The following is a 12,092-nucleotide window of genomic DNA, read 5'->3' as shown; positions in this document are numbered from 1 at the left end:
CAAAGGGAGGCCTGAGGAAAGCCTGACCCTCTGCCTTGGCCTGGGGCAGCGATGGAAACCTCCCAGGTGGGGGATTCCAAATTCAGATGGGAGTACGGTCGTGCATTCCCAGACTTGAGATGGAAACCTGAATTTCTAGTATGAGGAGAGAGAAACTTTTCTAGCTTTCTTAGTCTTACCACCTACGGTAAGCTGCATGTTGGCCCCCAAAGATATGTCCATGCCCCTGGAACCTGTGAATGTTGCTTTATATGGCAAAGACTTTGCAGATGTCATTTAAGGATCTTAAAATGGGGAGATTACCCTAGATTATCTGGGCAGACCCTTAAATACCATCACAAGTGTCTGTATAAGAGGGAGGTAGAAGATCACATACAGAAGAGAAGGCAATGGGAAGAAGCAAGGAAGTGTCCCCGAGAATCTCCAGAGACAGCACAGCCCTACCAACATCTTCATGTCAACCTACTTTCAGACTTCTGGCCTCTAGAACTGTAAAGATAGATTTCCATTCTCCTCTGTTGGTCAGAACAAAGTCTGACCAAAGTGGTGGTCATTTGTTACAGCAGCTATGATAGGAAGCTAGTGTACTCCCTCTCAGCCAGAACCCTAAATTCACCTTGTGACCAAGCTTCTAAAATTTTGGTCCTCAACACAATTGGCTGGCAGGCTGGCATTTCCTTTCTATATGTGATTAAGTGGTTATGCAGCAGAATCAGCCCCTCCTCGCTGTGAGCTGGCAGGGAAGTGTACCCTAGACATCCCACGAGACAAAGCTCCATGCCAGGGAGACCAGGCATCCTGTCCATCTGGCCATGATTTCATAATTGCCATAAAAGAGACTCTATGTGGGACGCCTGGGTGGCTCAGTGAGTTAAGCGTCTGCCTTCAGCTCAGGTCATGGCCCCCGGGTCCTGGGACCGGGTTCCTTGCTCAGCGGGGAGCCTGCTTCTCCCTCTGCTTGTGCTCTCTCTCTCTCTCTCTCTCTCTCTGACAAGTAAAATCTTAAAAAAAAGAGACTCTATGTTTTATTTTAAAATAAATATGCCACAAATTCTTGCCTAAATATTTTTAAGGAAGAAATCTTACCTTTAATTTTGTATTCCCCAGAGACTCTCCTTAGTTAATAAACTCTCAGATTAATTACAAACAAGGTCAGAGGAGACATAGTCAAGAATTACTTGTCAAGTGGTTGTGAGCAAATCAATTTCCTACCACCAATATAGTTTGCAACTCTAGGGGAACATTCATAATTTTTTATAACAAGCATCTTGATAACTACTTTTCTCTACCGAACATACAAAAAAATAACACTTTTCCCTACCAAATACACAAAATAAGCATTGCTGTTTCTAAGGCCTTGAGAGGAACGGTTACATTCCAAAGAAAATTAATGGTAATTCTAGAGGTAGACTGCAGAAGATTTCAGTGCACTCCTGCAAATAAACTACTTAAGGTAATGATGACAAGATTAGAATAAGCAAACAATTTTTAAAAGATTTTTCGCTTTTATATGAAAGAAAACCAGTATGAGTTTTGTAAGAAGAATGCATACTTATTATAAATTATTCAAGCACCACATGGAGGTTAAAAAAATTCAAATGCCACTCTTCATAAATAATTAGCATTTACATTAGGAGGATCTTTTCATGTGTGTGTTCCAGAAAGGCTAAAGAGATATACCAAAAGGTTTTGATAAATATGTGACTATTTTATGGGGCGCCTGGGTGGCTCAGTTGTTAAGCGTCTGCCTTCGGCTCAGGTCATGGTCCCAGGGTCCTGGGATCGAGCCCCTCATTGGGCTCCCTGCTCGGCGGGAAGCCTGCTTCTCCCTCTCCCACTCCCCCTGCTTGTGTTCCCTCTCTCACTGTGTCTCTCTGTCAAATAAATGAATAAAATCTTTAAAAAAATGAATATGTGGTTATTTTATATATGCTATCTATAATGTTATTACATTTAACTTTATTTGTATTTAAAACTGGAAGAAGAAATAAAAAGGAATCTAAAAGATTATATCTAACTCTAATTAGTATGTTTAATAGTATCTAATATATATAATTATCACATAATTATATATGACATATAATAATTAGATATATTAGATACTAGTTTTTGTTTTTACTAGATTGGTTTTTTAGATATTAGATATATTTTTCTTAGTTACATTAGATATTTTTTAAGGATCTTTTTATAATCACAAAAAGAGATTTGGGGAAAAACACATTGAAACTAGAGTAATTGATTTTACATTCCATACTTCAATTTAGGCATCATCCTTTGACTCCCCGACATGAAAAATGAGGACATCAGATCCAGAGCCTTCCTTTCCCCTCCCCCACATCTTCACATATTGTGATATTAATATTCTTACATAAATAGCATTTATATTTTAGCTCCTAACTATAATTTGCAAAATGTATTCTGTTAATATTACCTCATAGTTAAATGCTTCCAAATCTTACCACAGCTTCTCTACTCCTGAAATCTTCATTTTGACTTAACAGAAATTTAACTTCAAGTAAGATCTTTATCCCCTCTCAGCTAGTGATATTTATTTCACGAGTGTTTTTATCTTCAAAAATACTTATTTTCAACAATATTTCCCCTTAATTTTTTTACTCTAACTTGCGACTTATATTTTCTTGAATATTTAAATTTTCCCCAAGGCTTAGAGAAATTAAAAGCTTTGACCCAATGTCACACAGCTAGTGTACAAAGTCAGGATGCAAATGCAGGCCTAATTTCAAAGCTCACCCTGTTGTCACCTATCCATTATCCACTGCTCCCATTCAGTTACACACTTGCTCATTATCCATCACTCCTCACCTATGTAGCCCTGTATCTATCCATCTGTTACCTCCATTCATCCTTCAGACAACCATTTACCTACTTTTTCATTATTTTACTCACATATGATACAAACTTACATACATACATACATAGCCATTCATCTATCCAGACATTCCACCTCTTCCATCTGTCAACCAACCCATCATCCTTCTATTCACCTATCTCTCCACTTATCTACCTTAATTTACTCCGATATCCATCTATCCACCTATACATGGATACACAGATAGATACATCCACTCATCCAGACATTCATCTATCCATCTACTCACCCACAAAGCCACCCTTCCCCAAACCAGTCCATTCCATCTCCCAAGGATCCTTTTATCCTTTCTATTAATTCATCTGGCCATCCAACCAGCTTATCTATTTATCCAGTCACCATTAACTCTGAAAGCCAGAACTTCCACAGAATAGGGAGTTGTCTCCTTCTCAGATTCTCTTCTGTTCTTGTTCCATTTCCCAGCCATCAAGAGAAGACCACAGCATTTCACGAGCACAATAAGGAGGTCTGTGAACCCCTAACTCTCTCCCACCCGTATGAAAATTCTTGCAACGGAGACGGTGGGTCTTATGGTACCCTATTAAATATGGAGCCCTTCAGTAATCTCCCCAATAATTGAACCTTCTAATATTCGTACAGTAACGAATCCTCTTTATTGAAGAGTCATCAGCAAAAATTACAACCTAAGACCATGAGGCAGGAATTTTGCCCATATTTGGAATCCTTTAGACCTCCTCTATCATTGGCCTGATATTTTTGTTGCCATCACAACCTTCCATCAATCCACCCACTGCTTAGCTCCCTGACCATCCACAAGCAGTCACTGAAGGTGACTTGCCAATTGATGCCTAGTGTAACTTCACTTTGCCCACCCCCAGTGTAGGTGAAGCAGCCTGGATGAACCGCTCCGGTGGACCTCAGTAAGAACTTAGCATGAGAGAAGCTCAGTTTCTCACTCAGATGAGTGATTCACAGCTAGAATGATTGGATGGAGGCTATTCGTGACAAAGACAAGTCAAAACAAATCAAGAGAAAAGAGTATAGAAATAAAAATAAATTCTAAAGGCTCTCTCGCAGAGTATTTTGAAAAATAGAGATAACGAAACTATAATCAAACTTGGAGTAGAAAAAGAAAAGGAGCAAGAGGAAGAGGGAGAGCATTAATGATGGTGACGAGGAGTTCCAGGAGGAGGAGGGGGAAGAAAGAGAGATAGTAGTGCCCTATGACCTAGAGAACTAGCCTTGGCTTCTGGTTGCCCCCAAAGCAATCGGGGACAAAGAAATTACAGAGATAAGACAGAGAAACAAATATAAGAACTGTGACTGGTTTCTGGGGAGAGTAAAGCTGGGGTGGGTTCATGTGAAAAGTTGACAGCAGTCTCAGGTGGGGGCAGCAGGTACAGAGACGGGGAGAAAAACTGCGGAGGGGGACTCTCAGTTCAGTTCATTCCTCTCTCCCATATTTCCCAGGGAAGATGACTGGTGGCCTCTGCCACTAGAAGGAAGAAATCGGTGGTAATAGCTTGGCAGCTCAGGAAATACGCCAGAGTAATATGAGAGCTGCGCCGAGTTGAGATTCTGATAAAAACACAAGCAGGCTGACCAGACACCCAGGCCTTTACTCTTCTGTCCCAGTCTCCTCAAAACCCTCGTGGGTGGCGGATGACCATTTCAACGGCTGTGGATGATCTCCTTGTGAATGGTGGCTGACCGTTCTAAAGATCTTGTCTTCTGTCAGTGCTGGTTTTTTTTTTTTTTTTCTAGTAATTTAAAGAGGAATCCCTGACTAGAGAAATTTCTCTGTGAAATGAAAGCAAAAGGGATGTGGAGCAGCAAGTCTGGAGCACCTGAGGCTCTCCATCCTGGGGGTCATCCCTATTCCTTCCTTCTTACTCACTCAGGGACAAAACCAGACCTCTATCTTATCCCTCCCCATTATCCGACTGGGCAGCTGATACCCACAAGAGAAATGTGAGCTCACAAGCCAGAGTCAGTAGAGACCTGAGGAGTAAAACCACTATAAAATATATACAACAAACTGAACACCGTGAAGACCCCAGACAGATCAACAGTGTAAGATAAATATAAAAAATATAACAAAGATACGCAAAGATATGAGCTAATATTGATAAAATTAAGAAGGAACAAGAAGGGGCACCTGGGCGGCCCAGTTGGTTAAGCGTCCGACTCTTGGTTTCAGCTCAGGTTGCGATCTCAGGGATCGAGGCTCTCATCAGACTCCATGCTCAGTGGGAAGTCTGCTTCTCCCTCTGCCTCTGCCTCTCCCTACGGCTCATGCCTCTCTCTCTCTCAAATAAATAAATAAATAACCTTAAAAAAAAAAGAAGGAACAAGAAGAACAAGAAGCAATAAAAGAAGACAAACCTGTGCCTCTTCTGATAGAATAGGAAATTCATTCAGGACAACAAGAGAAACAGGAACCGTTTTTAAAGACATACTTAAAGATAATGGGGAGAGAATAAAGTAGTAAAGAAGTGGCTGGGGGGCGCCTGGGTGGCTCAGATGGTTAAGCATCTGCCTTTGGCTCAGGTCATGATCCCAGGGTCCTGGGATCGAGTCCCGCGTCGGGCTCCCTGCTCCGTGGGAGCCTGCTTCTCCCTCTGCCTCTCTCTCTCTCTCTCTCTCTCTCTCTCTCTCTCTGTCTTTCACGAATAAATAAATAAAATCTTAAAAAAAAAAGAAATTAAAAAAAAAAAAAGAAGTGGCTGGGGATTTTGGAGTTCTTGGAGAAAACAGGAATCCAGAAAAGCGTGCTGAACATTTGGACTACTTCTGCCTTGGAAGCATTTACTGATTCTGGACAAGTCAGCAATATTTGTAATAAGCAAATACTGGAAGCAACCAGAATGTCTCTCTATGATAGACGGATAAATAAACTGATACATTCACACAATGCAATAGCGCACAGCAGTGAAATGAACCAACTACTACAACTACAGGCAACACCATGGGTGCATTTCAAAAACTCACCACTTAATGAAAGCAGCTAGATGCAAAAGAGTACCCGTTGTTTGATCCAACTTACATAAAGCTCAAAAACCAATCCATGCTGACATATCTGAATAGTTATGTCCTTTGTGGGAGCAGCATAATGACTGGGAGGGTGATGGAGATTTCTGGAGTACTGGTAATATGCAGGTAGGTCGGTGGAGCCCATACACTTTCCCCTGTTCCTCCTGCTAAATACAGCCGAATACCCTAGATATTGTATATAAAACAGAAAGGGGGAGAGAAGAAGACAGACCAGGTTTGGACCTTGGGGCCCAAGGAATGACATGGTAATGAGTTCCCTATATGCTGTTTTTATTCATATATCCTAGACTTGGAGCAGAAGAAGCTGGTGACTCAAAAAGACCACTGAGTATAGACAAATATAAAGAACCAACAAAAGCCTGCTCTCTCTAGTCAATGGACTGGGAAAAGGATAGCCTAACAAAACAAAAAACTTTAGTCAATAACTGCTATATTCCAGTCAAAAACCACAGTAAAAACTGTGAGTTCTCCCCTATCACCCACCTACCCTGGCAAAGTCCACGCGGTGAAGAGAGACTTCCACCATCGCCAAGCTATAGCGAAGCTGGGATGGGGTGTCAAGGAAGGTCAGGAAGGAAGCCGGGCCTTTCATCCCCACTGGGCAGTACTGAGGCTTTCCCCACCTGTACTATCAGAGGAGACCATGCAGCAAGTCTGGACATTCATTTCCGCCCTCCCCCACACACACAGTAACAAGGCCCAACGGATTTTTGACAAAGGTGCAAAAGTAATTCAATAGAGAAAAGATAGCCTTTCCAAAAAATGGTGCTGAAGCAACTGGACATCCATAGGCAAAAGAAAAAAAGACCACCTCCAACACACCTCATACAAATCTAACTCAAACTAGATCATAGACTGAAATGTAAAACATAAACCTATTTTTAAACTTTTAGAAAAAACATAGGAGAAAAATCTCTGGGACTTAGGGCTTATTGAAGAATTCTTGGACATGACACCGAAAGCACAATTCCTAAAAGACAAAATCAGTAAGTGGGCTTCATCAAAAGTAAAAACTTTTACTCTGCAAAAAGCCCTGTTAAGAGGTTGAAAAGACAAGCTGCAAAGTGGGAGAAAATATTTGCAAACCACACATCTGATAAAGGACTAGTATCTACAATGTATAGAGAACTCTCAAAACTCAACAGTAAAAAACCCAAACAATCCAGTTAAGAAATGGACAAAAGACATGAGCAGAGGATTCACCAAGGAGGATGTACAGATGGCAAATAAGCACATAATAAGATGTTCAGCATTGTCAGTGGTTACGGAAATGCAGATGAAAACCACAATGAAATATCACTACATAGCTCTCCGAGTGGCTTAAAAAAAGAAATAAGAAGTGACAAAAGCAAAGGCTAGTGAGGATGTGGAGAGACTGAATCCCTCACACATTGCTGGTAGGAATGTAAAATGGTACAGCCACTCTGGAAAACAATTTGGCAGTTGCTTAAAAAAAAAATTAAACATGCAACTACCATACGACCCAGCAATGTACCCCAGGAATTTATCCCAGAGAAATAAAAACTTACGTTCACACAAAAACTTGTACATGATTGCTCATAGCGGCTCTATTGGTGACGGCCCAAACCTGGAAATAACCCAGATGCCCTTCGATAGGTAAATGCTCAAACAAACTGGGATAATCCATAATCCATACCATGGAATACTACAAGGGAGTAAAAAGGGAGCCAATTACTGATACACACAACCTGGATAGAATTATGTTGAGTGAAAACCAATCCCAAAGGGCTACCTACTCTATAATTCCACTTACATAACATTCTTGACATGACAAAATTATTGAAAAGAAGAATGGTTTAGTGGTTTCCAGAGGCTAGGAAGGGGCTGGGGCAGGAGGAGAGTTGGTGTGGGTATAAAAAGACAACATGAGGGACCCTTGTGGCAACGGAGATGTTCTCTATCTTGACTGGATCAGTGACAACACCCTAGCTGTGTCATTGTACTACAGTTTTGCAAGATGTTACCACTAGAGGAATCTGGATAAATGATACCCAGGATCTGTGTTCTTTCTTGCAACTGCTTGTGAATCTATAATGACCTCGAAATAAAAAGTTTAATTTTGAAATTATACATAAGAGCAAAGGGCTGAGAATAGTCAAGACTTTCTTGAAAAAAAAATAACAAATATAGGTGAAGAAGTAGAAGTGCATGACCTGAGGACAATCTTTGGAAAACAGTTTGGTTTAAAATCGATCATACTTGGTTCTATACCTCCGGGCATCTACTTGATACATATCTTGGAAAAATTTCTCCCAGGTGCCTCGGGAAGCACATAAAGGATGTTCATAGCAGCATTTGTAGTACGCAAAGAAAACTCTGGGCATTTTCCGATGTTCATTTCCTGGTTTTACTAATGTATGATGGCAAATGGAAGATGGTATCATTGTGAATCTAAAATTATTTTAAGTTAAAAAATGTTTTATCTGGACACATTTTACTGGAAATGATACAAAAACTTGAGCATACACTCCAGTGTTCAGGAAATAGCAGTGAAAGCAAAGAACCGCTACTATATGCATCAACAGACATATCTTAGGAACATAATGTTAAGAAAAATGCAAGTCATAAAAGAGACTATACAGTTTGAAACCTTACATAAAGTTCAAAAGACGCAAACAAAACCAAGTATTGTTGAAGGACACATCCAAAAGCGATAAAACCCAAAGAAAAGCCAGAGTGGTGTATTTCTGCCTTGAGGAGGGAGGAAGGGTAAAGGAAACAAGTAGAGACCTCAGAAGTGTTGTAGCATTTGATTTCTTAAAGGCTGGGGGGAGAGTCAATGGGAATTCATAACGATAGGTTTTCTTTACAACTTACATATACTTCATATGGATGCAATAAAAAGCTTTACCTAATTAAAAAAAAAAAAAAGGGGCGCCTGGGTGGCTCAGTTGGTTAAGCGACTGCCTTCGGCTCAGGTCATGATCCTGGAGTCCCGGGATCGAGTCCCACATTGGGCTCCCTGCTCAGCAGGGAGGCTGCTTCTCCTTCTGACCCTCTTTCCTCTTGTGCTCTCTATCTCTCATTCTCTCTCTCTCAAATAAATAAATAAAATATTTAAAAAAAATAAAGGAACACAAAGATGCTACGTGGAAGAAACTCATTCTGGTAGGGTTGGCAAACTGAGTACTATAGTGGCCACATTCCACAATTTTTTACCACCTGGAGAAAGCCTGTCTCCTCTAGGGCAGGTTAAGGACAAGACCCCAAATAAGGAGAGGCAAGTAATGACAGAAGATGGAGAAGGAGGGGGACATGGGAGCAGAGCAGACTTGGACTTCCAAGCACAATGACCACATTCTGTGAACAACACCAGTATCAGCTCCAGACATGAGCCAACCTGTCTTGCTGTGCTTAAAGTTGGTGGAGCTGGGTTTTTGTCATTTAAACTGGAAGAATCCCGACAGAGTCCTATAGGCATCCTGGCCCATAGTCAGCCCAGCTAGGTCTGACTTTGAGGCTTCTAGGTGTGCAGAGGGGCCTGGCTCCCATCCATCCCTCCCCTTCTGCCATACAATTTTGTATGTGGAGGACCAGGTGATCAGAGAAGGTATAGGACTTGCCCAGACTTACCTAAACGATGGCACTTTTTCTCTCACATTTCAGCGGCTTTGTCTTGACACTGACAATGTCTTGACACCTCCACATACAAAATTGTATGGCAGAAGGGAAGGGATGGATGGGACCCAGGCCCCTCTGCACACCTAGAAGCCTCAAAGTCAGACCCAGCTGGGCTGACTATGGGCCAGGATGCCTATAGGACTCTGTCGGGATTCTTCCAGTTTAAATGACAAAAACCCAGCTCCACCAACTTTAAGCACAGCAAGATAGGTTGGCTCATGTCTGGAGCTGATACTGGTGTTGTTCACAGAATGTGGTCATTGTGCTTGGAAGTCCAAGTCTGCTCTGCTCCCATGTCCCCCTCCTTCTCCATCTTCTGTCATTACTTGCCTCTCCTTATTTGGGGTCTTGTCCTTAACCTGCCCTAGAGGAGACAGGCTTTCTCCAGGTCAGGATGAGAGGGTGCAGGACGACAGTTGTTCGTCCTCAGCACAGGATGAGAGGGTGCAGGACGACAGCACCAGGTGGCAACTTGACCACATCTCCTCGGGAATTTCAGTGGAGAGAACACTCAGAGGGAGGAAGAGCTGCAGCGTGGGAGTCTCAGCTCCTTCTAGAGCTTCCTTCAATCCCATGCTGGATGCAGTCTCCCGAGAGAGCAAGAACCCCAGGGCAGAAGGAGAGTGGGAGTTTAGAGGGTGCCTCTGAGCCTGATGCCAGGCACAGTGGGGTAGATATCCCAGAGCGCTCGCCTGCCATCCCTGAGGCTCCAAACCAAGGGTGACTCTGAGAAAGAGAACAGTTGTTCTGATTTGTGTTCTAGACATTCACTCAAACATTCAACGACTGTTTACTAAGTTCTCAGGTCCTTGAGCTCCTATAGTGGACCTTCAACAGCTGCTGTCATGAAACTCACTTCCTGGTTTTCAAACAAGCAATGAGAGAGGGACTTCAGGTAACCAAACCAGGAAGACAGACAGGGAGACATCCCAATCCAGCTATACACGCAGAAGAGGATAACCAATGTCCTTTGGTACTTTCTGGGGGTTGAGCTTGCTTCTCACTCTTCTCTCTCTGTGTACACACACACACACACACACACACACACACTGCTTGTTCCCAAATAAATAAATGTTCCCTGAACTGCTGTAAAGAGGAAAACCATGTGGCTGTAGATAGTAGGAGGCAGCTTTGTGAAACCTCCATTAACCAGAATGCTTTACCAAGGGGGCTGTCCTGGGAGTGCTTCTAACACTTGAGCTCCTTGCTCTCATCCACTCACAACTTGTCCCATGTGCCTCAGTGGGCCAGGGGAATACAGAGAGGAATGGGAAGCAACCCTCCCGTCCTCTGGGAGCTCCTTGTCCAGATACAACTAATTGCCATGGCAAGCCATGGCCTAGTCAGCCTGGTGGCCCCAGAGTCAAGAACTCCAGAGTGCTGTCCAGAGAACGGCCACGCAGATATTCTGGTGTCATGGCTCCTTCTCTCCCATGGGACAGCAGATTTAGCATAAAATTATCTGTAGGAGAGGTTGGCTTGAGATTGGTGCATCTTTCCTGGTCCTCCTCTCCTGCTGGCCAGGTCTGAGGGGACACCTATGACCCCACAGAGGTGCCCAGAGGAGGGATCTGGACCTAGAGAAGGGAGGGTGGGCTAGAGGCCACACGGGGTCACAGTCAAGCCAGTCTACCCCCACATGGTCCACCACACCCTTGCTCTCCCCCAACATCCCCCTTCCTTTCCGTCTTCTGAGATGGACGTGCATCAATCAGGCGTCGCGGGAGGTGGAGGAAGGGACGGGAATCTAGGTTTTAAAAGATGAGGAACAAATGTCCTCTGCCAATTTCGTGTCATTTTTCTGGATTCAAAGGAGGGGTAGAGTTAAGAGTAGGGAAGACAGACGTAGAGGGGCAACGAGAGACGGCCCGATGCGGGTGTGTCTCGGAGGCCCGGCCAGGCGGTTCTCTCCCGCCGAGTGCGGGTTCCGGGTGGGCGGGCGGACGCCCCCAGCCCCGCAGCGGCGCGAGCCCCGCATGACATCAGAGGCTGGGGAGCGCGCAGAGCGCAGGCGCCGGCCGAGGAGGGAGACGGGAGGGGGCCGCGGCGCGCGGCTCGGGAGAGCGCTCCTCCGCCCCGCGCGCCGTCCCTGCGCCCCGCTCCGCCCGCGCCTCGCTGTCCGCGCCGCGCCTCGGGCGTCCAGAGCGCGCCCCTCGCACCGCAGCGAGCGCCGCCTGCAGCATCCCAGCCCCAGCCTTCTCCTCCTCCGCCTCTGCCGCCGCGGCCGCCGGACACGCAGCCGCAGGCCGGGGCCGGGACGCAGCTGGGGAGTCAGGGACGCGCGCAGCCAGCCCTTCCCCCTCCGGCTCCCGCACCGCCGGCCGCCTCCCCTCGCCCTCCTCCTCCCTCCCTGCTCCTTCGCTTCTCCTCCTCCTCCTGCACGGCCCGGCTGCCAGCACCATGTCCGCAGGGGGAGATTTTGGGAACCCACTGAGAAAATTCAAGTTGGTGTTCCTGGGGGAGCAGAGCGGTAAGTACCCCGCTTATTCTCTTGGCTTGGCGCCGAGTCGACCCCCGCCGCCACATCATCCACCCAGTTGGGGAC

The 12,092-nt window shown here is 44.7% G+C and overlaps 1 protein-coding gene across 2 annotated transcripts in view; it reads left to right on the top strand.

Annotated features, from left to right (window-relative positions):
* Positions 1–11,585: 11,585 nt before the first annotated feature.
* The window catches only part of RAB6B (RAB6B, member RAS oncogene family), a 61,813-nt gene continuing 61,306 nt past the window's right edge, over positions 11,586–12,092 (top strand). For both annotated transcript variants that reach the window (XM_027586945.2, XM_027586946.2), the window contains exon 1: positions 11,586–12,017. In XM_027586945.2, coding sequence (XP_027442746.1) covers positions 11,948–12,017 — 70 coding nt within the window. In that variant the 5' untranslated portion in view covers positions 11,586–11,947. The remainder of the gene's footprint in view (positions 12,018–12,092) is intronic.

Source organism: Zalophus californianus, chromosome 1 (assembly GCF_009762305.2).
Source record: "Zalophus californianus isolate mZalCal1 chromosome 1, mZalCal1.pri.v2, whole genome shotgun sequence".
Lineage (NCBI taxonomy): Eukaryota > Metazoa > Chordata > Mammalia > Carnivora > Otariidae > Zalophus > Zalophus californianus.
This window is presented reverse-complemented; position numbering and strand designations above follow the sequence as displayed.